Here is a 27,335-nt window from a genome sequence, read left to right on the forward strand (position 1 = left end):
GTTGCAGGTTCGATCCTCATATGGGAAAGCTGCATATCCCTGCATTCCTGGGTTGGACTAGATGATCCTCAGCATTCCTTCCAACTCTAGGAATCTACTTATTTGGGACGCGGGTGGCGCTGTGGGTAAAACCACAGAGCCTAGGACTTGCCGATCGTCAGGTCGGCGGTTCGAATCCCCACAGCGGGGTGCGTTCCCGTTGCTTGGTCCCAGCGCCTGCCAACCTAGCAGTTTGAAAGCACCCCCAGGTGCAAGTAGATAAATAGGGACCGCTTACTAGCAGGAAGGTAAACGGCATTTCCGTGTGCTGTGCTGGTGCCGGCTCGCCAGAGCAGCTTCGTCACGCTGGCCACGTGACCCGGAAGTGTCTCCGGACAGCGCTGGCCCCCAGCCTCTTAAGCGAGATGGGCGCGCAACCCCAGAGTCGGACACGACTGGCCCGTATGGGCAGGGATACCTTTACCTTTAAAGGGTTGTGGCAAGGATTTACAGCTCTGTGTTGTGATGCTGCTTTAAATCTCCTATGCTGCCACAGGCCTCCTCAACTATGAAAAGAAGCAGCGTCATATCTCCCTCTTCCCTATCAGAAATTTATTTAAATAAAACTTAAGGAAAGGATCCCGGTACTTATACCACAGGACAAAAAAAGTAGACACAGGGACATTTAGCTGAATAAAACACATTAGGATTTTATCTCATCATAGAGGGACATTTCACATAAAAGATAGAAAATGTCAAAGGTACAGATAACATTAGCAGCAAAAAGAGTTAACTGTTTGAACTACCCCTTGCTTCATTAGCTTTTAATTAACATTAATGGGGCATGCTCAACAATCCATCAACTATCTTCTGCTGGAATCAGCATTTTAGCTTCTGTCCTGAACATTTTTATAGTGGTCCCTGGAAACATCGATCTCTTTTAGAATCTTCATCCGTATAAGGAAATCAAACTTACATATTTTTTTGTATGTGAGTTTGTTATTTTTACATACATACACGTACATATTCATTCATTGTCTCTGTGACTAATAACTAAATTATTCAGATTTGTATAGTTCTGGCACGAGAAACCCTCAGGAACTAGCAGTAGTACCAGCAAGGCTGCCTGAGCTAGAACTACACATTATTCATTGTAGGAATCAAACGCCAAGAATGAACCAGCTCCCAAGGAAGCAAACCTGGGCCTAGGCTGCAGGTGAGGGTTCAACGCGATTCATTGTTCCTTCATATTGTTTTAAAAATAAATGCATCCATAAACCTAGCCTAGCTCTCACCCTGATGTGCTAGTTTTCTATGTGCAGGGCAATTTATTTGTTTATTTTCGAGGAAGGGTTGTATGGAAGAGCATTCGGTCATTCCATTTTTGATTTCCAGTCTAAAGTGATGCAGCCAAGGCACAGGTTTACCTCCTCAGTGAGAACGATTCCTGGCTATCTTGTCTCCTGTATTGGCAGGATCGCATGTGCTACAGAGTTTTGCGTAGCATTTAGCCATGGCCCCAGAAGCCAGAGGGATGGGAAGCTCAACAGGCAGCTGGTTATTTGCACTCCCTTGGTTCTGAAGAGCTACGTCCAGAAACAGCAGTAGGAATTACCTCTCCCTCCCCATAGATTTGGCTGATCTTTACTGAAATGTTACCTTCTTGGTTCATGGGATTATACACACTTGGGATCCCCCTTATAGGAAGATCTCACATCCAGAGGCTGGCTCTCTCTGTACAAAAAAACACAAAACGAAGCTTGGTCCTTTTCTTGAGAAAGAGAGAGTAAAAGTCTGTTTTTTTTGGGACAGAACTATCCCACATTCACAAGAATGGAGGGTGAGAGGAGAGAAGGGAGTCTACTGCGTTCCTTTTCCTGCGGATTTGTCTTCCCGAATTTAATAGGTGAGGTACTTTATTTCAGAGTATATGAGTGGAAATAAGACGGAGCAAGCCCGGTACAGCACAGCAACACTGCTGAAGATCGCTCGCGGCTTGGTGATCCAGGACTCGGACTTGAAGCAGAAATACACGGCGTAGAGGGCAACAGCAAAGAAGTGGCCAATCAGGACGACAGGCTTGGGAGATAAGCTGCAGGGAAGGATTAAGGAAATGATGAAAAAAGCGTTTCACCTTATGAGCAACGTACTAGATTTTACAAAATAGTAATCCGTTGAAATGGTTGGGCAACAAAGCCTCTCGAAAGGCCACTTTATGCATTGCAGGTTGGATTAGATAATCCTCAGGGTCCCTTCCAAGTCTATGATTCTATGATTTTTCCCCCTCCCACAACCTTACCTATGAAAAGGTTAGTGTTAACACAGATTGAATGTTTCACTACTGGGTTAGTTCCATCTGCTTTTCCGTTCCAGCTGCACACAAACACACACAATGCCCCTCTGACCCTGATGCAGGTGTCGAGCCAACCTGCCCTGTGCCTACTCAGGGACCACCCACTCCACCCCAGTCCCAGCCCTGGATCCATTTGGGGATGGGGCTATTGTTCAATCAGAGTTCTTAAGACCCCAATTAAACATACTGCGGGGAGAGGAGGAAGGAGGAGACGCTGCCTCTCCTCCCCGCTAACAGAAAGCAAGAGGATTCAATCCTGCACAGTGCTGCTGGCGTCTTTTTGGCTGATGAGAAGGGTAAAAATGATTTACCATATTTTTCGCTCCATAAGATGCACTTTTTCCCTCCTAAAAAGTAAGGGGAAATGTGTGTGCATCTTATGGAGCAAATGCAGGCGGGAGGCTCTGCTTAGAGCTCCCTTTAAAGAGCCGCGCGGAGCGTGTGCGCGACTCTTGCTGGCTTTTCCCCAGGAGGGAGAAGGGACTGATGGGCTGCCTGTCAGTCCCTTCTGCCTCCTGGGGAAAAGCCAGCAACAGCCACACACAGGCTTTGCTCAGTGATCCCTTTAAAAAGCACCTGTCCCAGTGTTTCCTCCTCTTTTACAGAGAGGCAGGAGGAGGGATGGGCAAGCAAAGTGAGAGCTGCGCAAAGCGGGAGAGAAGCCGTGTAAGCGGCTCTCGCTTTACTTGCTTTAAAGCAAGAAAAGCAAGAGCCGCTTACATGCTCTGCACAGAATATATTTTTTCTGCTTTTCCCCTCTAAAAATTGGTGCATCTTATGGTCAGGTGCGTCTTATGGAGCAAAAAATACGGTAACTGAATAAGCAAGTAAGAAAGAATCGGGTAACAGGTGATGCAAAAGACCCCTCTCTGCCTAAGGGTGCTGGAGAACCACTGAGAATACTATTAAGCTAGATGGACAAATACCCTGGCCTGGGATGAGGCAGCTTCCCATGTTCCTGAATAAAAATAAATATTTGGAGTGGGGAGAGAGAACATGACACCTGGCTTAGCTTGTTTGTATTAAGTTATCTGATCATAAAACTGTGGACCTGGAAACTACAACTAATCCAGAATGTGGCAGCTAGACTGGTGACTGGGAGTGGTAGCCAAGACCGTATAACACCGGTCCTGAAAGACCTACATTGGCTCCCAGTACATTTCCAAGCACAATTCAAAGTGTCGGTGCTGACCTTGAAAGCCCTAAACGGCTTCGGCCCAGTATACCCGAAGGAGCGTCTCCACCCCCACCATTCTACCCTGACACTGAGGTCCAGCTCCGAGGGCCTCCTGGCGGTTCCCTCATTACAGGGAACCAGGCAGACGGCCTTCTCAGTGGTGGTGCCCACTCTGTGGAATGCCCTCCCATCAGCTGTCAAGGAAATAAACAACTCTCTGATTTTTAGAAGACATCTGAAGGAAGCCCTGTTTAGGGAAGTTTTTAATGTTTGATATTTTATCGTATTTTTAATATTCTGTTGGGAGCCACCCAGAGTGGCTGGGGAAACCCAGGCAAATGGGCAGGGTATGTATGTATGTATGTATGTATGCATGTATGTATGTATTTTAGTAGTTGCAGTAGTATTATTTGATCCCCAGCCCCTCTACACCTCACTGGTTAAGTGGACTCATGAAAGGTCTCTTTCACAGGGTTTCCAAAGAGAGTCCTGCTCTGGACAACAACCTGAGAAGGATTTTATAAACATTTCTCCAACTTACACAGACAGTAATCCAACTGGGCCGGATACGCACTCGCCACCAAGCTTGAAATAAAGGAAACAGGCTTGCCTTAACTGACGCAGAGAAACTGCAAAAATAAATTAAAAAGAACACTGCTTTACAAGAAGGCACAGAAAATAAGAGTGGAATGAACTACTTAAATGAAGAATAATCTTATAACATACATGGCAACACACACCCGTTTCTAACATCCTCCTGCCCCTCATTTCTTCAGTCTGATATTATGCATTTCTAAATAATCGCCACCACAACAAACTGATGCAGCAACAGTGCCTTATTGTTATTTATGCATTTATATACAGCTTAATGCCAAAATACTAATCAGTTTACAAATCCAAAGACCAATTAGAGAGTTTTTGGAGTTTTGGATTTGATATCCCGCCTTTCACTCCCCTTCAGGAGTCTCAAAGCGGCTAACATTCTCCTTTCCCTTCCTCCCCCACAACAAACACTCTGTGAGGTGAGTGGGGCTGAGAGACTTCACAGAAGTGTGACTGGCCCAAGGTCACCCAGCAGCTGCATGTGGAGGAGCGGAGACACGAACCCGGTTTCCCAGATTACGTGACTACCGCTCTTAACCACTACACCACACTGGCTCTCACAAACATTAACATATAAACATCCATTCTTAAATCACACAATAAAACAATCCCATTAAAACATTCATTAAATTATGCAACGAAACAATCCCATTCCAACAAAACATCAATTAAATGATGAGACTCAGGTGGTGAGATCAACGCAATGCCTGTGTGAACAGGAGTGCTTTCAAAAGCTGCCTGGAAGCCCATACAGGTGGGGCCTCTCGTATTTCACCAGGGGTCACTCCAGGAACACTGCTGCTACCAGTGAAAAAACCTGCTTCCGTGTCACCACAAGCTAATGATCGTTACCAATGCAAGACTGTCATACGTTATGCAAACTATACCCATACTAAAAATCTAAGTTTGGCCTCTGGTGAATGGATCTAGGCTGCACCAGCAATCTACAAAGCATTCAATGAGACTTAACAACTCTGTCAATTAATTTATTAATTTATTAATATAATTTATTTGCTTTCCAGGCTAGCATAACCTTCCAATGAAATGCTGACAGTAGACTTTTTTTTTTACATCCCATAGTCCACTTAGGTACTGATCGAGAAAGTCAGATGGACAGAGCACATGTTAAGATTGCCATAAGGATGCTGCTGACATCCCTGTTCTAAATACACCTTTAGGCACCAGGTGAAAATGTTCCTCTTTAACTAGACCAGGCATAGTCAAACTCGGCCCTCCAGATGTTTTGGGGCTACAATTCCCACCATCCCTGACCACTGGTCCTGTTAGCTAGGGATCATGGGAGTTGTAGTCCCAAAACAGCTGGAGGGCTGAGTTTGCCTATGCCTGAACTAGACATTTGCCTGACAGACATCTGGTGCCTTTTTAAACGGTTTATCGGAAGGGGGATTATTGGTTTGTTTCTGTTCTTATTTTTATTATGCCTTTTGTGTATTTTATATTGCAATTTTATGTTGTGAACCGCCCAGAGATCTATGGGTATAGGGCGGTACACAAATTTAATAAGTAATAATAATAAATGTCACATGTTCAGGGAAGAAATGGCAGTGCAGAAAAGCTTGTTTTCAATGGCAACCCCATAGCTATCAAACAGCGTGCTTCTGCCTTAGGGGTGGATGGATGGATGAATGGATGAATGATCGATCAAGGTATAAGTTTGCCACAGAGCAGCTAAAGTAATATGGAGGTGTTCCATCATGTCAACAGGTCTTGCATCATTTAAACTGGAGCAAAATAGATTGATGAAGTGTAATTAACTTTGTGTGTACCTTTTTAAAATGCACTTACCATCTGTTCCAGCAAATAATTCATAAAGTGCCTGAGCAAGGACGTTCACGACAAAGGAATGGGACTTTCTTCTTGTCCAGTAAAATGACTTCTTTGCCTGCAAAAGGTAAGATAAGGTTGCTTGCTGGCATCAGGATGCAACATAACATTGCATACGCAGTGGGGTTTACTAGTTCCAAGATGGTTTAAGATGGGGGCACTGGGAACTTACTCCACCAAATGACAGAGGAATGGTCTCACGATGAGAAGGGATCTCAAGAGCTTGTCAGCAAATTGTTATCAGTACACCTATGGATCTGCTTTATATTGAGTCAGATCCTTCGGCTTATTTCTAGTCTGCTCTTACTGAAGGAAGCTCTCCAAAGCAGAATTCTGTCCCATCAGTTGCTACCTAACAATCTGAGATGACAGAAATAGAACATGAGACTTTTTCTGTGCAAAGGCTAGTTAGTGCTCTACCATGGAATCATGGCCTGCTCCCTTTTTGCATTTCCCCACAGAGAATGCATAATGCATTTCACATTCTTAAAATGGTGCACATGATTTATGGGTACCTCAGTTCGTTAGAGGGTGGTGCTGATAACGCCAAGGTTGCAGGTTCGGTCCCTGTGTGGGACGGCTGCATATTCCTGCATTGCAGGGGGTTGGACTAGATCAGTGTTTCCCAAACTTGGGTCCCCAGCTGTTTTTGGACTACAACTCCCATCACCCCTAGCTAGCAAGGCCAGTGGTCAGGGATGATGGGACCTGTTGTCTGAAAAATAGCTGGAGACCTAACCCTGGACTGGTCCTCAGGGTCCCTTCCAACTCTACAATTCTATGATTCTATGACACCTATTTCATCACCCATCACAAACAAGCCCACCATGGTGTCAAAATGTCCAGGAATGTCACATCTCTAAACAGAAATTATAGGAATAGCAGGACCAGGCTTGTCCCAGCAGAATACTTTGTCAGGAACAAAATAGTTTTCTGGCATCTTAAGTATTTATTGCAGCATAAGTTTCCATGTAGTACAGCATGGATCACAAGTTACACATGACAAGCAGCAGTGAACTCAGAAAGAATCTTATCAGACTTGATTGTCAATGTCTTCTAATCAATTCTCTTAAGTCCATCATTATACTGTCATGAGTTTGGGGAAGGAGGATGTAGGCTGTATGGAAAATCCTTCTAATTCCTGGATCCAACAAGTGTTAAAATATAAGCCAGGCTAGCTTTCCTTAAAGAATCCTGGGGAACTGCAGTTTACCCTTCAGAGAGCTACAGTTCCAAGAAGCCTTGACAAACTATAGTTCCCAGGACTCTTTGGGTAAAGCTATGTGAGTAGATTCATGGTGGGGTTGTGACCACAGTCATCCCTTGAACCTGAAAGTTTGGTGTGCAGGTGATCGGAACTCAAGATTCTCTCTAACCTAGAAGAGGCAGCAGCTTAAAGTTGGGGAAAAAAACCCTTACCTGAACTAAAGCCCCCATCCCAAAAGGAAAAGCCAGAATCATACCCATGCTTTTAAGTTGCTTTGGGTTGCCCTGTGCAAAATAAAGTGACTAATGAATGTAATAAAAGAAAAAGAATAAAATACCTCCAGAATAGCAGAATCCTCATACAGGTCTGGAATGGCCTGCAGCAGGTGTCTCCATATCTTGATGTCATTCAGAACAACAGTCATTCCTCCACCTGTTAGAGGGTGCCTCATGTTGTAAGCGTCACCCAGAAGGAGGACTCCTATGTAAAAAAAGAAGGAAACAACCTCTAAAATCAACCACTGTTGTATAGATGCAGCATCCTGGCATTCATTCTAAACTTTTGCACACTTTGGGGTTGGCAGGTGCCGCTATCTTTCCTAGCAATCTCCTAGATTGCTTCATGTCTCTACTGAGTGAAGTGGCATCATCGTAATGCTAAACAGAGTGACAGCAATGATTCCAACCCTGCCCTCTAATCCCTGGGGCCGAGGGACCACGGAAGGTGCCAGCAAATGGTGCCTGCTGGGTTTCTGGGCACTGAAGGTATAGAAAATAGAAGCATGATTGAACTAAGCACTTAGAGGGGCAGGTGCAGGGGCATTCAGCCCCTGAGCTTGAGGTTTACCACCTCTGTCTTAAAGTCTGAGGAACAACCCCTTTGTTTTCAAGGCTGAAATCCAAAGAAATATGCAAGTAGTTCCCCACACCTGAGCGGTTTAGGCTTGTGTTTTGCACCCTATTTGAAAGGGGAAAGTCTTTCCAAAGAAGTTAGGTGATACGGCATTGGTGGATGGGATTCTGTGCTGTTCAAAGCGAGGGGGAACAAAACCCCACTGGGCACGCCCCCACCCTTGGATGGGCAGACCCTTAAGCCTTTCAGATTTCAATTCACTCTTCTGCTCACAGACCTGATTTGTTTACAGGGGACGGAGGCAGAAAGCTTGCTGGCATGGTCCTCATGCGATCATTCTGCACAGCTATTAGGAAAGGCTCCTGTAAGTGCGCTGCAAAAACAAAAAATGCAAAAGTTCAGTCATTTACAGAACATTCAATCTTTTCATCAAGATTCAGAAGAGAGACATCATTAATACCTAGCTCCAACCTGTCCCCCCAAAAGTCATTAGAAAACTGAGACAAGTTGTTAGCTCTCCTACAGAACTCCGGTGACCTAAAGATAAATCCACTCTGGGGGCAGGGGGGATCACTTAGAAGTCAATCCGTTGAGATTTCTTTCAAAATTATTGGCACCGACATGAGAAAACATTATGGAAAGTGTAAGGTGTCCTAATGCCAAATACAAGTGAAGTATTGTACATCTCAAAATGCTTGTTAAAACTAGGCTGCTTTGGATAAATAAGGATGTGGATGGAGCAGGAATCAGAGAGCAGCAAGCAATACATGTGAAAAGGATCTAGGGGTCTTAGTAGACCATAAGCTTAACATGAGTCAACAGTATGATGCCGCAGCAAAAAACCTAATGCTATTCTAGGCTGCAACGATAGAAGTACAGTCATACCTTGGATCCCAAATGCCTTGCGACTCGAACATTTTGGCTCCCGAACGCCGCAAACCTAGAAGTGAGTGTTCCGGTTTGTGAACGTTCCTTGGAAGCTGAACGTCTGATGTGGCTTCTGCGGCTTCTGATTCAGTGCAGGATGCTCCTGCAGCCAATCAGAAGCCGCGCCTTGGTTGTCAAATGTTTTTGGAAGTCAAACGGACTTCTGGAATGAATTCCGTTTGACAACCAAGGTACGACTGTATAGTGTCCAGATCAATTATGGGATGATGGGAGTTGCTGTTCAGCAACATCTGAATGGCCAAATATTCCCCACATCTGATTTATTATTATTATTATTATTATTATTATTATTATTAGTAGTAGTAGTAGTAGTAGTAGTAATAGTAGTAGTAGTGTATCAGGAATATCTTCTGCACACATCTGACTGAAATGATGGGGTGTTGTTCAAAAGCACATCTGTGAAACCCAAATATTCACTGGCAACTTGAAACAAACAGCCTCAATACTGAAGTACAGGAATCTATTCCCAGTACAAAACAGTCAGGTCAGGTAAAGAGACCCACAGCTAAAAAGTTGCAGTTTGCCATTGACAGAGCAAAGACATTTTTAACAGGTGAAGGTGAAACTCCATCAGACTCTTGCCCAAGAAAAAAATCCTTCCTGGTTCTGAAGAGACCCTTGCTGTAAAAAGCAAAACCAGCCTTTCAAGTTTTCTTCAGAAACATACACCTTTTCAAATTACCATTTCTGGCTAGTCCCACAGCCTGCTCAATTCCCATCTCATTCCCTCAGGTGCTCACTGCTCCAGGTACCCAAAGGTGCTCTAAGAAACTCCCAAACTGAGACGGCACAACTCGAGGCCACCCACCAGCAACACCTGTGCTAGGAAAATGCCACATTTCCAGTATATCACCTGGGGGAAACTGTTGTGCAAGATTTCCCTGAAGTCATTATAAGGAGGAAGATAGTGATGCCCTCATGACCGTAACAATGAACTGGTCAAATGTGGCTTTACACCAGCTATTTATCCTTGTGAATGTGTGACCACTGAGGGTAAGTGACGAAGAAACTTGAGACTATGCCCCTGTGCCTCTATGAAATCAGGCATACTTCAGGCATGCCCAATTCCAAGTCCATCATTGACCATGGACAGGATGTAAAAGGCTACCAACATAGGCACTTACACTGCAAAGGGCTATTTTCCACCATCCTCTCCCAGTCACAGCTACCTTTCAACCAAGTCTAGAAACATGAATATTTGCAAAAGATAATGCTCCTTGAAGCTTCAACTCTGAGTGCATGTTAATCACAGTTTAGACATTTAAAGTTTATTTCTTCAGTGACGAGGCAATTCTGCATCAAATGAGAGTTGATGCAAACACTTAAGTAGATGGTTTCTTTCACAGTATTGACAACCTGTGCACATAATGCTTACCAGGTAGTTGTGGATAAATCTGTTCAACCATGTATTCTTTAAGGTTCTTTGGCATTTCACCTCGAATGTCAACAAGGACTCTGGTTTCATTGGAAGAAATCTGGTAGAAAAGTACTGGACTAGGATTACCCAGAACAATTTCAGAATGGTTGGCTTTAAACTGAGGTGAATCCTTTACAGTGAAAGAAAGAGAAAAAGTTATTAAAAGTGCCTTCCGACTTACATTTATCAATACATCTCTGGTTGGCCATGAATTCACTGGCCAGTTTTCAACAAACTACTAGTACAGATGCTCAATTCCCAATCTGTAAAATGTTAGCAACAGTGACCACATTTGGACAACCATTCCTCAGCTTGTATGATCCTGGTGCCCTCATACATTTAACTAATTTCTCCCTTTGCACAAGTCAGAAAACAAACAAGGAAGTCTTCAGTTGGCTACCATTTCTTGTTTCATACAAAGTGGGAAACCATAGTTAACAGAATCTTCTTCTTGGTGATCACTCGTGGCACATAAACACAGTTTTAGCGGTGTATCCGTAGATGGCTGTGGAGGCCATGGTCTGATTTTGGCTTTATATCCTGGCTTGTACCAAAAGCATTAATCTAGAGTTTCTTGTTTCTGACAGAGAAGGAAACAAGAGTTAAATGAATCCTTCCCAGCTTGTTCACTTGCTTGTGTGAAGGGTCAAGTGAAGTGGCTGAGTGCTATTTATACACTGGCTTACTAAACTATGATTCTCCGGTCATGGTCAATAACATCAGAAGCTGTTGTGAAGATGGATGAAACATGGATTGATAATGACAGGATTTAATAACGACAGAGGTATGACAACATTAGCAATTTAAATGGGACGACTTTGAAACATGCACCTTGATCACTGTAATTTTTCCTCTTTAAGCATCCATAAGGTAAAGGTAAAGGTACCCCTGCCCGTATGGGCCAGTCTTGACAGACTCTAGGGTTGTGCGCCCATCTCACTCAAGGGGCCGGGGGCCAGCGCTGTCCGGAGACACTTCCAGGTCACGTGGCCAGCGTGACATCGCTGCTCTGGCGAGCCAGAGCCACACACGGAAACGCTGTTTACCTTCCCGCTAGTAAGCGGTCCCTATTTATCTACTTGCACCCGGGAGTGCTTTCGAACTGCTAGGTTGGCAGGCGCTGGGACCAAGCAACGGGAGCGCACCCCACCGCGGGGATTCGAACCGCCGACCTGACAATCGGCAAGCCCTAGGCGCTGAGGCTTTTACCCACAGCACCACCCGCGTCCCTTTAAGCATCCATGCCCAGCCCCAAATACAGCAGCCAATGAGGTTCACAGCAAGGTCAAGCGCCAAAAGAGCAGACAATATGCAAAGGAATTGGGTGGAAGATCCGGAGAAGAACTGGGTGCTGGGGTTGAGACAGGCTGCTTTAGATTTCCCAGCAGCGCACCCAAGAGAAGCCTACGTGTTCCGTTGGGCCTGCCCTCTGGGAAAGGCCTGCCTCCCAGCCCACCTGCTATTGGTCGATTCTGCAGGCAGGCTTGAATCTGAAGCCCTGGCCAGCAAGGCAAGCAGCTATGCCTCCCCACTGGCCGTGTTATCTGAAGCCCCACACCCAGGATTCAACCCTGGTTTACAATGATGGCCCACAGTGCCACCACACCATAGATGGTAAGCAGACTAACTGTAAGCTTAGTTGTTGTTGTTGTTTTTAAAAAGTAACACTTACTTTCAAAATTAACCCCACAAAATGAGATGGAACTCTAACTTTGTTGGAGATAAGTTGTTTTCTAAACTTGGAAAAGACACCATCAGCAATAACAGTAAGGGGTGCACGGACCTCCTGCAATGGGGAAGGATGAAAGAAAAAGTGATAAACATGATAAATAGTGTCATATAGTACAGTAACCCCTTAAGCCAGTCTATATTCACAGAAGTTTCATTCTCATTTGAAAGTTTGTCAGAGTTCTCAAAAGGAAATTGCACCATATCTCTGAGCAGCAGCTTGTGATGCTCTTCCTTAACATCAACAACACACACACATAGTTAAAACAATTGCATATATAAAAACAATTTAAAAAACAGTTATAAATATAAAAAAATAGAGCAGGAGCACATATATAAAATCAATTTCAATTCAGGACAGATGCCAACTGGGATAAAGATTTTAGAAGGCTTTTTGAAAGAGGAACACCATTAGCAGGCACTGAAAACGACACCTGTCTGATCTGCAATGGGAGGGAGTTCCAAAGGATAGTGTTGCCTTACCAAAGGCTTGATTCTGAAATAATATGCAACAGGCCACCAGACTGGGTGGTATTTGCAGAAGACCCTCTCCTGCAGAATACAATGATTGATTTGATGTATAGAAGATGATATGAACTTTTAGGTATCCTTAGCATACTGTATATCTAAAGGTAAAAAGGTAAAGGACCCCTGAACGGTTAAGTCCAGTCAAAGGCGACTATGGGGTTGCAGCGCTCATCTCGCTTTCAGGCCAAGGGAGCCGGCGTTTGTCAACAGACAGCTTTCCAGATCATGTGGCGAGCATGACTAAACCACTTCTGGCGCAACGGAACACCGTGATGGAACCCAGAGCGCACAGAAACAGCGTTTACCTTCCCGCCACAGTGGTACCTATTTATCTACTTGCACTGGCATGCTTTCAAACTGCTAGGTTGGAAGGAGCTGGGACAGACCAACGGGAGCTCACTCCATCACAGGGATTTGAACCGCCGACCTTCTGATCGGCAAGCCCAAGAGGCTGTGGTTTTGACCACAGCACCACCCACGTAGCATATATCTATTGAGGCAGCAGTCAGACTATGTTTTTTTCTTTCTGCTTTGGCCCTTAAGAAATAACCTTATGACTTTGAAGGGCAATGCTACAAAACATAATTTTCCTGTAAATATACTTTGTAGTCTGTAGACTGGATATGTATTTATGCCATGGGAGGAGAGGACTGAAAACAGAAAACAGATAAATAGTAATAATACTGTCATATAATTTGGCCCTGTGTTTTTAACCACACTCATTGTGCTAATTTACCTGTTGGGTTACCTTAATTGTTTCCTGCTTTAATTTGACAGAGGATTACTGTGCACCAAAACAACCTAGAATATTTTCCTGTAAAAATATATATGTCTATTGAGCCTCACCTTTGTAGCACCAGTTTCTTTATCTTTGTACAAAATTCCAACAACACGTTCATCTTCTTCAAGCAGCTGAGTCACTGTTCCTTCAATGAATTTTGTACTGGAAGAAAGCAGTTTGTTTATTTGTTTTAATGCACACAATATCCATGGTTCATATTCCATAATACAGTAAGTTAAGCACATTTCCATCTAAAATATACACTACTAACTTTAGTAGGTAGAACCATTCCCCTGAACAGAACCAACTGCACAGGTTGTCTTCCTACTCCTGGGGAGAAAATAGACCCGTATTTAAACAATGGCCTTAAACCAGGGGCAGGCAACCTAAGGCCCGGGGGCCGGATGTGGCCCAATCGCCTTCTCAATCCGGCCCGCAGATGGTCCAGGAATCAGCGTGTTTTTACATGAGTAGAATGTGTCCTTTTATTTAAAATGCATCTCTGGGTTATTTGTGGGACATAGGAATTCATTCATTCCCCCCCCCCCCCGCCGCCGCCAAAAAAAGTATAGTCTGGCCCACCACATGGTCTGAGGGACGGTGGACCGGCCCACGGCTGAAAAAGGTTGCTGAGCCCTGCCTTAAACCATGGTACAATTGTGAACAAGCTTCTCCCATACCTCATAGATCTCTTGCAGCTTCTTCTCGCCTGCATGGAACCTGCATGGCTCAAACAAGCCATACTATTATTTGCCATGTTGTCTGAACCAGGACTGTGGCTGAACCAGTTGGCAAGAAATTAACCAAACTTTTCTTATAAACCAATTGGATATCACCCCATGAGAGAGCTGTGGGACGCAGTTAATGATACGCCCTAGTTTGCCTTAAACCATTCTTTAATTGTCTTCAAAAAAAGAAGAAGCAAGAACTGACTAAGATAGAAAATAAAATCACATTATAACACTAAAAACAAAAAACAAATTTAATAGCAGAATAAGCAACCATATCATTAAAACTAAAGCAACAGCAGATCAAACTAAGGGGTATTCAAGTCTCAATACATGAGGAGGAGAGAAGAAAAAACATTATAGCAGCCCACATCAGGTCAAAATTTGTTCAGTGCTGGAGTTAGGCAGGCCTGCCCAGGAAAGGCATTCCACAGGACAGGTATCACAACTGAGAAAGCCCTGCCCTATTCAGCTGGCAAGAGGTACCTGGAGAGAGCTTCAGAAGTAGGACAAACATGATGGAAAAAGTCAGTCCTCTCTAGGCAAGCTATTTAGAACTTTAAAAGGCAGGAATCAGCAACCAATTGATCATGGAAATAAATACATAGCCAGTGCAGACTGAATATAACTGGCATGGTTATGTTCTAGCTACCTTCCTCTAGGCAAGAATCTGGCGGCGGCAGTTTAAACTAAATGAAGTCTCTGAACACTACTCAACAGTAGTCCCACACAGAATGCATTGCAATAATACAGCATGGAAGTTATTAAAACACAAATGGCTGTGGCTATCTAGCATAGTGACTATATTTGTACGGGCCAGTCGTGTCCGACTCTAGGGTTGTGCGCTCATCTCACTTAAGAGGCCGGGAGCCAGCGCTGTCCGGAGACACTTCCGGGTCACGCGGCCAGCGTGACGAAGCTGCTCTGGCGAGCCAGCACCAGCGCAGCACACGGAAACGCCGTTTACCTTCCCGCTATAAAGCGGTACCTATTTATCTACTTGCACTTAGGGGTGCTTTCGAACTGCTAGGTGGGCAGGAGCTGGGACCGAAAGACGGGAGCTCACCCCGCCGCGGGGATTCGAACCGACCATACGATCGGCAAGTCCTAGGCACTGAGGTTTTACCCACAGCGCCACCTGCGTCCCGTCATAGTGACTATTAGAAATGCATTATTTCATACTATGGATTTGTTATGCAGCACACGTGCCAATAAGGTTGGCCACCACCAAGCCACAGGATCTGATATATTCTCTCCTGATCCTTTCTGCAATACTGACTCAGTTCATGATTCAATATATGTGCTGTGGGTATGAAGGTAGGTGGGGTATATAAAACTGAATACTCATCACAATGTTTATCCCTTCTCATAAATGTATTTTAAGGGTGAAAGATTACTTTAAAATGAGTTTTTAATCTGATATTTTTAGGGCTGCATGTGCTGTATTTCTAATTTCTCTCTCTTCACTAAAAAGCAGATGCAGAGAGGATTGAGACTGGGGCTGAAATATGGAAATAAGAGGATTAACTCTTTAACTCTGCACCATGGTCCTGATCAAAATTCCATCCCATCCACCCAAAGCTATGAGCCATGAAAGGGAAACAGAAGCATAACATGAGGAAGCCTTTATACATTCTCATACAGAACTAATGGCAGCCCCATGAGTCATCTGCATCAGGGCGTCAATACAGAGGAAAGAGTTGAACCCTTTTCCTCTTGCCATAGTCCTGATCTAAATCACTTCCTGCAGCTCCTATTAGCAATTAGAACAAAGAATACATCATGTATAGTTTGACCATGGTACAGTAAAATCAAACCAGGACATTTTGCAAATTAGTGGAAATGAGAAGTTTCAAGCAGCAGTTCCGTTCAAGTGGGAGGGAGCTACGTGACCTAACCATACTTCTATTCGGATACATGTATATTTCATTTTGCTTCAAGGAGGGAAAACACCCCAGTTTCCAGTTTCCTGGTGTCGCTGTTGCACAACCAGAGACGGTATCTAGTTGCACCTCTACTTACATAAATATACTGATGCGCAGTTACTCAACAGACTCTGGGCTAGTTACAATCAATTTTAAAAACTAGAAACACTATTAAATAGACTTAGTAGTTTTCTAAGCAATTCAGACTTCAAAGGAAGCTTAACCATGGTTTAGAATAGGAGCAGGCAACTCTGACCCTGCCTGTTGTTCTCTTATAACCTCTAAATACTGGTCATGCTGACTGGGGCTGATAGGAATTGTAGTCCAGCAATACCTGGAAGACCATAGGTTCCCCATTCCTGATTTAGAATATTGTCTGAATTGATAAACCATAGCTTGCAATTGGCTGGAAAGTGAGAACTGGAAAATATGGCTTTAAATTTCAATCAAAATGCTTGCTGTGATATTATTTTTTAAAATTATTCGGTAGGTGCTGGAAGTTGAGTAGGGAGGGTGCCTATCTGACCTCAAGTGGAAGTTCCAGTTTATTTTCTTTCAAGTGCCCAAAATGACTAAAGGTAAGCATGCCTGTTTGGGTGGTGCAGTAAAACATGTCTGTGGCTGAGTTGATTTGAGGAATTACTCGCACGACTGTATAAGCACCAATGCACTGCTGATGGCTGGGATGCTACTTCCAGTTGATATGAGACCACAAAGGTGTTATTCAAGTGATATAAAAGGAAAAACAAAATAAACAAAAAATAAAAAATAAATTCAACAAGATGGAAGGATGCACATCAGTCAGGCCTAGAGCTGCTCATTCAGTAGATGCCTTATTATTTTAAGTTGCCGTTCTTACTTGGGTTCTGCCATGGCTGTCCTTCGGAGACCCATGATGAAACGCCCATGATGAAACGCTATTCCACTCTGTATCTGGCCATCCGTTTTGGCAGGGAAAGGAATTTCAACTTCTGATTTACTTTCTAGGTCATGAAGTACATAGCCGTTTATTGCGTGAGCATCAATCCCTTTCACAACCTCTGCAAAATAAATGTCAATACATTAGGGAAAGTGCAGAGTTGAGGGCAGTATATGAGAAGGATACATATCAAGTTGCCTCAAGAACATACATTTAGATCAAGCATTTATTATGTTATACGCACTAGGAATATGCAATGGAAATTCTCTCCAACCATGAAAAGATATTTTGAATGTTCTTCAGAATCTTAGAATCTAAGAATGTAAGCTGAATTCAGCCAATAAACCAGGTATTATGTCCTTCTAGATGTTCAACAACTACCCTGTTTTCTACAGTCCCTGATAAGCAGCAAAAACAAGGGGTTTACCGAGTCCCTGGTAGGTCATATATGAATCATATATGGCTTCATTCAGTTTCATAGGTCTCATGTACATTACTGACAGAATTAAACAACAGTGACAGAGGAATTTTGTAATGTGGAAAGAAATGGAAACTCGTGCACCCCCACTCCTGTCAGAAGTCACCCCAAATCATGGAGAGGCTAGATTCTAATTTCAGCCTATAGGCCAACATATATAGGGAGGTTTTTTTTGGTATTATGATATTATAAAAGGCATAGATGGAAGGCAAGGATCAGGCTACCCAGCAAATTAAATAAACAAAGTGGGGCAACAAGCACATCAGAACGAGGCAGGATTTGTGATTTGCTAACATACCTCCCAGTCCCAGGTCTTTCAGAGCATTATATCCCCCTGGTTGCAGCAGTTCTCCAACTATCCTGTCAGGTTCCTTCAGATCCCTCTCAATTACTGTCACTTTTCTTCCATCCCTTGCCAGTACTGCTGCCAAAGCAGAGCCAAGCACACCGGATCCCACAATGATAACTTCTGGATCACACGGAGGAGTGAGATTTGAACCCGTAGTTGTCTCAATTGTGCTCTCAGGTGAGGTACCAAGTTCCCTTCTATCCTGCATAAAGATGAAGCCATAAGCAAAACAAAACAGATGCATTTTAGCCTATTGTGATTACCATTTACTTCAAGGACTTGGGTTCACAAATGTCACAAAAGCACAACATATTGAGGGAGAGAATTCTGTACATGATATATACACAGAGGAACTTGAGCTTCATATAATGTTCTTGGATGAAACTAATTATCTTCACTCATTCCAGCACAAGTTCAGGTTCTGTGACAGAATCAGCCTTGGGTGCCCCGGTGGATTATCTTCTTTAGGAAAGGAATGGAGGAATGAGAACTTGCTGATTCCCCTGGATCTCTCAGCGACTTTTGATACGGATGGCCACAGTATCTTCCTGGACCACTCCTGGATGACCTCAATGAGTTGGCTACAATAATTAACATACCAAGTCCCATTGAACACAGTAGGAATTACCTTAGTGCCAAGAAACCATGCACAGAATTGCACTTGTAGTTCATTTACATTATGTGCTCCTCAAAATGGCAAGGAAGGATGTTGTTTCTTACCTACATATGCTAGATATAGGACAGAGACCCTCTCCCTAGAAAGCTACGAGGGGAAGGGGAATCTGAAATCCTAGGAATGTATTACGAAGGAGCTAATGTTTGAGAATTTCAAATAACTGTTATTAAAATCTCTTATCAAGCTACATAGTTCTGAGTGTTGAGGTTGATTGAATACAAAACCGATGGAAGCTGTTGCAATTTCCCAAAAACTGAACGTTCTAGATCCCTCTCCCCCAGTTTGGGAAGTGCTAGCCTAAGTAGATTTCCATCACCGTTCAGGAACACAAGCCTGCAATCTGATTTTCAAAAAGAAATTCCCTCTTCAGAAATCCCCAGTATTAAAAACAATTTTTTTCTGAAAGGTGCAAGATGATTGTTTTAAAACATAGGAAAGAGATCTCAGTCCTGGGTTGTCATGCTAAGAGCCAACATACCTCTTTGGATTTCGGTTTCAACACCTTTGGAGAGCCTGCGTGGAATTTAGTCCAGAAAAAACCAAGGAGAGGCACAGCGGCAAGAAAATTAGAGAGCATTCCACAATGCGGTTGCCTGTGCTTCTGTTGCTTTAGTCCCCATGTCCGGTACCGATAGGACAGCAGCAAACCAATAGAGAACACCAGCATGGAAATCAGGACCTCCTTGTTGGCATAATTCAGCAAATCTCCACATTTCTTATAGACATAGATGAAAGAGGCAATGCCCAGAAAAGTCCACATTGTGGAAGAAGGGTGTGCTCTCTCACAATCACTGCTGGATTTCCCCCTTTTCGAGCTTGATTCTGAATAAAGTTCCTTGAACAGGGCTACACACACCCACACCCCATACAAATTGCGTTACGAAATTACAAAGATCCTCATTTCAAACCAAAGGAGGAGAATTAAAAAACTGTACTACAAATCCAAAAAGGTAAAAAAGAAAAATGCCAAGAAATTTAATACAAAACCTCTGTGGTCACAAAAAGCAGTTCCTCAGCTTAGGCACCAGGCAGGAAAACATAGTGGATTTGCAGCTCCACCTATTGCCACCTGCTATTTCTAGGGTCCCTAGAAATGGCATTGTTCATTTAAATTTCTTCAGCCATCTGCTGGTTTCTGCCAGGACACGTATTTTAAGGCTCCTGACCCTTCAGTCAGCAGGAATAACTAAACAAACAAACACCCGGGAAGGTATTGCGTGTGTTTTAAAAATGCAAAATGTCACAATCCAACAAGGGAAGCGTATCTCCGGGTCCTGTGCTCCTTTCCCTCCTGCTCCTTCGTAAGCGATTCTCGCTTCACCTGTGAACAAAAACCAAAAAGTTACTAAAACGAGAGAGGAGAGAGAGAGCGCGTGCCAGCCACCGCCATCCCTGCCAAAGTGGCTGGTGGGCTTTGCAGGTGGCACACCTGGTTGGCAGGAGAGCATGCCATCCTTGATAAAGGTGTGGAAATTTAATTCACAAGAATGAAGAACTGAAACGCATACATACATGAAAACCGGAGGGGTTTTCTTTTTAAAAAAGAAAATAAATGCGAGGGCTGCTCCTCTTTCCCTCAGCGACCCTGACAGGATTTTTCTGACAGGAAAAGGGCTCGTTCCTTTAGCCTCCTCCTCCTAGATCCGTGGATGGCGGAGCTGTGCCGCCCTCAGCCCCAAGCTCCTCCGGGAAAGAGACCTGGGCTGTTGGTCCTGTTTGATGGCCTCTCCTCCTCCACCACCTCCTCAGGGAAATGGCTCGCTTATCTTCTCTGCCATCGTCTCCTCACGGCCGCTCGCCTCCGCCCTCGCCGTGCAAAAGGCTCGCTTGGCGACCAAGGATGCTCTGAGCAGGTGAGGAGAGCGGAGGCAGGCGGGAGCGAGGCCACGAGAGAAGAGGGCGGGGTTATGCTAATAGCCGGCTGCCGGCTCAACTCCTGCCTTCGCCTCAACTCCTGCCTTCGCCTCGCGCTTTCCACGGCCCAGCCCCTCTTGGCCAATCCGCCGCGCTAAGACGAGATGGTGCTATGGCGCTCGGGCCAATGGGAAGCGGCGGCGGGCGGGGTTTCGCGTCCCGCCGGAGCCTAGTGCGATGTGACGTGGGGCGCGAGAGGTTCGGCGTTCGCGGATAGGCGGAGAGAGGCAAGAGGGGTGGGATGGGGGAATGAGGTGTTTGCCGTTGCTATGGTGCCGAATAGGCAGAGCGAAGCTGGACAGCATCCCTAGCTGAGACGGAAAGTGTGGGTAAGAGAGTTAACGGGCGTCTGGGAAAGGCTTCAGAGTGCTTACTGCGCAAGAGAGAGGAGCATGCGCAGTGCGGAAGAGTGACCTCCTGCCCTCTCGCTGGCACTGCGAGAGCAATGCTGAGGGGAACGTGCCTGAGGAACTGAAGTGGGGAGGGCGTGCGCCGCGCGGCAGAGTAAAGAGGGTTTTGTTTTTTACATTTAAGTCACGGCCTGTGCTCCTGAGCATGTACAGAGTGCCTTTTGCCTCACCGCCACAGAATAACTCGCAGGCCATTGAGGACTGAGGAGAAGGAAGAAACTGCCACGGCCCGGCATACTTCTGTAGCGCAGTACCACTTGGTTCCTCGCTTTTAAACTACGTAAAAGATGAGGGGCAGAATAAAAACTAACGGACGGCGAAGCTTTGAAAAAAACAACGAAGAGGCGGGGCCGTGCTGCTCAACCAATCGCAAGGCTGGGCGAGAAGCGCCTGACGTCACGGCGTCGCCGAGAGGACGTCGAACGACCGCGCGCCCCCGCCTGGGCCGCGGTTCCGTTGCCATGACGACCGCGCGGCGCTTGGGACCGGGGCGGCTGGCGCAGGAGGCCGCCGCACTCGCTGCCGTCGTCCGGGGCTCCGTGGGGCCTCGAGGAGGGCACGTGCTGCTCACCCGCCCCACGGGGGAAGTGCTGCTTTCCAGGGACGGGCGGCGCGTGCTGGAGGCCTTGAACGTTGAGTCGCCCACGGCCCGGTAATCGACGGTCCCCGCTCCGCCCTTCCTCCTCACGAGCAGTTCCGTGGTCTAGGCCGCGTCGTCCGCGTGAAGGACTCGGGCGGGCCCCCTCTCTGGGGTTTCGGGGAGGGGCATGGGCTTAGCCAGGGCGGCGGCCGCCCCGCCTAAATCAAGGAAATAAAGGGAAAATGCTTAAAGTAGAAATGGTAAAAAGTTTTTGACAGGTTTTCTGAGCGCTTGGGGGTGTCAAAAGAAGTACTGTAATTCGAAGCAACTGTGGTTAAGACATTGCATTCCGAATCTGGTAGACAGATCCAGACACGGGATGGTGACAGCTGGGTGTCCTGCCTCCCCCCCCCCCAAAAAAAAACCCCCATAAATCCTGGCTACACCCAGGAGGAGGAGGAGGAGGAGAAGACAGTGTGAACTGCAAATTTTCCACATCGACCACCTCACCTGTTTTTAAGGTTTTCGTTTTAATTTTTAGCACTTCAGAAGATGCTGCTCACGGATCTCCCGTGCCCTGTCTAGCATTGCTCTTCAGCATATCGCTGTGAGATTTAGCTCTGCCTCACCAAGATTTGCAACTTAAGTGCGCGTACTATTATTATAGTTGCCGGCCCACTCATGAAAACAATGAACAGGGTGGTGATACAATGACGACTACTGCAATCAATACAAGATTTTATTTATATTCATTTTTCCATGTTCTTTTTGCTTTATTTTTATTTGATTTGGTTTTTCAAATGACAGTTTTACAATCACATACCCAACATAAACAGAAGATTCCAAAGAATCACCTGAACTTCCCTCCTCCCCTTTGTGGGTCCTATTGTTAGAAAAGATGCAGGTGGAAAAGTCTAATAATCCAAATCTTTTACATCTCCATTATATCCAAAAAGTCACCATTAAACTACAAGTGTTCTTCCAATTCTACTAACAATTTTAACTGTTCACAGTGGTTTTTAAGATAAATTATAAATTTTCCTCAACAGAAGTTAATATTACCAAGGCAACTATCTGTAAACAAACAAGAAATGTCCATAAAATGGCAAAAGTAGTTTCTTTCCCAAATAGGTTTTATCTTAAACGGTAGCAAACATGGTAAATAAAGAGTTCACCTGTAAAACAGTGCTCATTTCTTCTCTTTCCAAAATAGATTTTATCTTGAACCATTGCGTAATAGAGAGTCCACTTGTGATATACCAGTGGTTCAGTGCTCCGATGTCATTCCATAATCCAATGTTTCATCACTAAAGCGCTTAGTTATCGAGTTTTGTAATAAATAATATGCAAGAGAAGATGGTATGTAAACAACTTAAAGCAGGGGTGTATCTGTCCCCATCTGCATGTTTCCATTGGGAGGAGCATTGTCCTTCAGTTTGTTAAACCTTCTCATTTCCAGCTGGATACTGGTGCCCCTGTGACTGCCCTTCAACCTAAGATCCCAGGGCAGGTTACACCAAATGAAATCTAATGCTAAAAACAGCTTACAATCATAGAAATAAGGTGGGCCCTAAAAATGTACATCTCAGGTGTCAAAGGGGTACCCTTGATGGCTGCTCCCATCCAGATAGCTCAGAGGGTCATAATCTATGACTTCCCTCACAAAGGCATCATTTATTTCAGTTGATATCCCATGTTTATCATGGTCAAAAACACAAGAAGTCACATGCCCATCCACCTTATCTCCTAAACTGAAAGGCAGCATTTTCTCATAGGGGAGTTTCTCGAGACCCTTAATCGCTTTTGCTGGTGTTTAGTGCACATTTTCCATCAACGTCATTTTTAAGGCATAGTGAACATAGAAACCATGACCTCCACACTGAGGCAATTTCACAGAAATATTGCCTCCCTCACAGCCTCATAGTTGCCAGTGGCCCATGTATGGAATCTGCCCACAACCATTGTGTTTTTAATGTCTTAGTACAGATAACTCGCATCTCAGGAAGGTTGTAATGTATGATGTTTCGTTGTGTTTTTATTGGAAGGTGCTCAGTCACAATCTGGGTGGGTGGAATAAATAAATAAAAATGGAAACCCTCTGTTCCCCACTTTCCATTTATTTATTTCCTGCACACCCAGCTGGTTTTCCTTGTTTCAGGCTCTGGGAAGGTCCATGGGAGGGCCCTGGGAATCTCCCAGAGCCTTCTCCCAGAGGCTGGTAAGCAACGAAGCACCTTAATAGCTTCTGGGAAGGATGTGTGGGAGCTCTCAAAGTGTCCCAGAGGCCCATAAGAAAGGCTGTGCCTTGCTTACCAAAGTCTGGGAATGTTGAGTGAGGGTCCTGGGAGCTAGACCCTCCTGCCACCTTTCCAAAGCCCAGTAAACAGCCCCCTGACTTTGCGCAATTTTGCGTTTAAAATCAGATCCCTGGAACCAAACTCTCACTTAGGTTGCAAGTTACTTGTATATTGGGATCTTACATAGAAACTGTCTGTATTTTTGTTTTTCTGCTGTAGACTTGTAGAAAAGAAATAATTCATTTAGAGATATTTCAAATCTAGTAAGTTCGCAGTCTACGCAGGGGTTACAGTCCAGGGATCACGCCTAAAGCCAAAATCATGTATAGTCAAAACACATTGGGTTGGATTGCCAAAGTCATTTTTCCAGGAATTCCACCCCCTTTCTGCTCCTATGTATGTATGTATGTATGTATGTATGTATGTATTGTCATGCACGTAGAGCTGAATGTGCACAAGTTAAATGCACATAAGTTGTGGGCTTACTTTAAACCATTTGTTTCTCTTTGGCTTTTAACAGAATGATGATTTCATGCATTTCCGCACACTGCAATTTGACTGGGGATGGTGCTAAAACGTTCATCGTAATTCTCTCCGTTTTACTTCAAGAACTTGAAAAACTTGCTAAAGGAAGTAGTCCTTCCTGTTATGAGAAGATCCAAGGAAGAGAGAATTGTAAAGAAAATTTTTACAGACTGAAACAAGTTTCCCAGCTTCTTATAATGATCCAGATGGACATTCTAGATTACATAGTGACAAGAGACCTTGAAAAGCATTTTCATTCAGTGTTTTCTGTTTCTGATGAAGAAATAAGTATGAGCACAATGGGGTTGGTACTGGAAGCTTATTTTTCTGGGAAAGTAGGAATCGATAGACAAAAGTTTCTTTCCCAGTTAAGCTGTGATTTCTACTTCAGAGTTACTGCTGGTAAAAATAGGAGTGAAGTCCTATGCTTTGTGGATGACTGTTTTGCTGAGTTGCATACTACTGTGACAGGCCTCCCTGTTTCAAGTTCAAGAATCCTAGATGGGCTTATTCTTCACAGAGACTTTGCTGTGTACTGTCCTGCAGACGGTGACAAAAGAGTTCTAGTTATAACAGAACTTATCCAGCCTGCTTATTCTGACTTGGGTGCTGAAGTTGTCATAACTGCTGAAAATCAACATGGGGCATCTAAAACCTGGATTACAAAAAGAACAGAAGATGTTCTAAAGCACATGCGGGACAATGACATCAAGGTTTTATTGTCAAGTGTAAAACAACAGGAAGCTGTTCATAACTACGCAAAAAGCAGTGGCATATCTATTGTAGAGTGCCTGTCCCCAGAGGAGATATCTCTTATCTACAGGATCACAAATATTTCACCTTTTAAGCCATCTTTGGACAATATTCACACTGAAATCACAGAAGCCGCTGTTGCAAAATTTTGCCTGCCATTGCACCTTGGCTCCAAAAGATTTGTCCATATAGGCTTTGAAAGGACGTGTGCCCTTCAGCTCCACTGTGTGATTCTCTGTGGGCCAGTGCATGGGGTTACTGAGCAACATGTTTGTGCTTTTCATGGCGCGTTCAAAATGTTGCGACAGATGTTTACGGTTGTTTGTCTGACTGAGCAAAACCTCTCTGAAACACTGCATAATAGTCAGCAGTGTTCTGATGCACAGCAACATTTTGTAGAGAAGCACACTGGCTGCGGTGAGGTTCACGCTTGTGCCAAGCAGCCAAGACCTTGTGGGTGTGAAATGGAAGAGGACTCTGTTGTTTCTGCTTCATCGGTAGACAGAGAGTTGGCCTGTTCATCCATGCATCTGCCTAAGTCGTGGGGCGTAGATTTGGCGCATGATGCCATGTGTTCAGAACCACATGAATGTGAACGTGATTTATTTGACTTGCAAAAGGTGTCTCAGAAACGCAGTCATCCAAAAGGAATATTGAGAATGGACAGGAATGAATCACTTGCGAAAAATCAGCTTGCTCCTACCAGAGCAGAGAGAAGCATCAGTTCCAGAAATGTGCAGCTGCAACCCACTGAGGACAGTTGTACTAGGCAAGGCCATGGAGTTAAAGAAGTGGATAATATCAGAAGCCATATTCAGAGTAATTTCAGCTCTTACATAAAGGAGGGATCAGTTTTGCCAGTCGGTGGTATATTTGAGATACTGGTACATTACTACCTGTCCTGCTATGCAAAGCGGTGCCAGTCAGCAAACGTATCCATTCTTTGTGCTGTAATTGCTGATGCATTGCTCAGTGTTCCAAAAACCCTCTGTAGGGCACAGAGAAGGGATGCTTTTCCTCAGCTCTATCTTGAAGTTACCAGCGCTGTCAGAAATAATCGACCGCTTCTGCCAAATCAAGAAAGGTTAGAATCAGTGTCCTGTAAGTACCAATTGGTGGCTTCCATTCTTCAATGTGCAGCTCGGCTTTTAAGTATTGATCTTATTGTTGGCATTAAGAGGTTACCTCAGAAGACCGAAGAAAGCGATTCAGAAGCTGATCTGTGAATAAAGGGTTTTCGTATGCAAGTGATGCAGTTGCGAGAACCAGCTACGTCCTTTAGTCTTCCTTAGTCCAGTGTACTTCTATGCAGCCCCAGGACTGTCCAGATCCTAACAGAAAGGTGGAGAGAGGGGACATTGGCTACAAATTTTCTTAAATCCCATAATGTATTTCTGGCCGATAGATTGGGTATAGATTTAGACTAGGAATTGTGACACATTGAGGCTGCAATTCTAAAGTCACCTATCTAGGAGTAATTGAATTCATTGGGATTTACTTGAGGGACGTGCTTGGATAGGTGCCTCAGGTTGAGACTGATTTAGCATGTTTATTTCTCTTAATAAACAAAACTTTAAAAGCATGCTATGTTAATTTTATGCCTTGTATAAGTACATCTCCAAAATTCCAGGAGTCAAAAAATGGTTGAACTGAAATACTTGATCGGGGGGTGTGTGTGTGTGTAAAAGTCCACTTAGTATGGTTTTAATGTTATATTCAGGTTCAAAATTTCACCTGGGAACTGTTTGCATTGGAGTGGTTATATATATATTTAAGATAAGACAATAGGATACACTTTGTGTACACTGTTTAAGCTTGTGTCCAGTGTTGTCTTCTATTAGCAAGGAACAGCTCCTCCCTAGAAACAGCTACCCACACCCTGATCAAACTCAGGAGCAGAACAGATAGCCAAATGACTCAGCTATACAGCTGCAAATAAAACGTTTTAAGTGTGTTGTAAACTGCAGTATACAAATGTGGCACTAGATGGTGATTGTGAGCTATGGAAAATTCCATATATTTTTCAAAACGTTTTTAAAAAAAGCATTTTCACAGCATTTTCATATGTGTCTAGATTTCACTAAAGTCTGTGCCAAGGCTGCACCTCCAACCCCACCCACCAACCATTATTTCCTCTGACTGCTCTATACAACTGCCTTCTATTCTGATGCTGTTCTCCAAAGCAGCAAGCAAACCCTTAACTAGTCCATGTAATGGTCAACTATCAAGTATTTATCACGTTGATCTTTTGATTCTAGGGGGGCAATGTGGTTATAAATACTTTGAGGAAATTAAAGAAATGGATCCGCTGCGGAGGTTTCCACAATGACAAAGGTATGAAGCAAAACGTTCCCTCCAGTCTG

The 27,335-nt window shown here is 44.3% G+C and overlaps 2 protein-coding genes across 3 annotated transcripts; one reads left to right on the forward strand and one right to left on the reverse strand.

Annotated features, from left to right (window-relative positions):
* Positions 1–669: 669 nt before the first annotated feature.
* On the reverse strand, positions 670–21,093 carry SQLE (squalene epoxidase). Of its 2 annotated transcripts, none has more exons than XM_083516767.1 (12): positions 20,988–21,093; positions 18,972–19,814; positions 17,767–18,019; positions 16,931–17,111; positions 13,484–13,580; positions 12,054–12,167; positions 10,340–10,511; positions 8,294–8,389; positions 7,502–7,644; positions 5,919–6,015; positions 4,051–4,138; positions 670–2,071 (listed from the first exon to the last, which is right to left on the reverse strand). In XM_083516767.1, exons 2-12 carry the CDS (start codon positions 19,251–19,253, stop codon positions 1,879–1,881), a joined length of 1,716 nt encoding a protein of 571 aa, XP_083372893.1. In that variant the 5' UTR covers positions 19,254–19,814; positions 20,988–21,093; the 3' UTR covers positions 670–1,878. The 2 variants fall into 2 exon arrangements, with proteins under 2 accessions (XP_083372893.1, XP_083372892.1); XM_083516766.1 differs by lacking the exon at positions 20,988–21,093 and adding an exon at positions 20,006–20,498.
* An 11-nt stretch (positions 21,094–21,104) lies between these two features.
* On the forward strand, positions 21,105–26,554 carry BBS10 (Bardet-Biedl syndrome 10; the record flags this gene model as incomplete). The annotated part of the gene is made up of 2 exons (XM_083516710.1): positions 21,105–21,469; positions 24,215–26,554. 2 exons carry the CDS (start codon positions 21,105–21,107, stop codon positions 26,196–26,198), a joined length of 2,349 nt encoding a protein of 782 aa, XP_083372836.1. The 3' UTR covers positions 26,199–26,554.
* Positions 26,555–27,335: the final 781 nt, after the last annotated feature.

The sequence above is a fragment of the Podarcis liolepis genome, assembly GCF_965112155.1.
Source record: "Podarcis liolepis genome assembly, chromosome: 8".
NCBI lineage: Eukaryota > Metazoa > Chordata > Lepidosauria > Squamata > Lacertidae > Podarcis > Podarcis liolepis.

What these genes read in the sequence shown, in the direction of transcription:
- SQLE (XM_083516767.1), bottom strand. Translation starts at nt 19,253, where the DNA reads ATGTGGACTTTTCTGGGCATTGCCTCTTTCATCTATGTCTATAAGAAA. An exon ending in AAGAAACTGGTGCTACAAAG is followed by an intron (nt 12,168 to 13,483) that starts GTGAGGCTCAAT and finishes TCCCCATTGCAG; the next exon opens with GAGGTCCGTGCACCCCTTAC. An exon ending in CCAGTTGGATTACTGTCTGT is followed by an intron (nt 2,072 to 4,050) that starts GTAAGTTGGAGA and finishes CCTTCCCTGCAG; the next exon opens with CTTATCTCCCAAGCCTGTCG.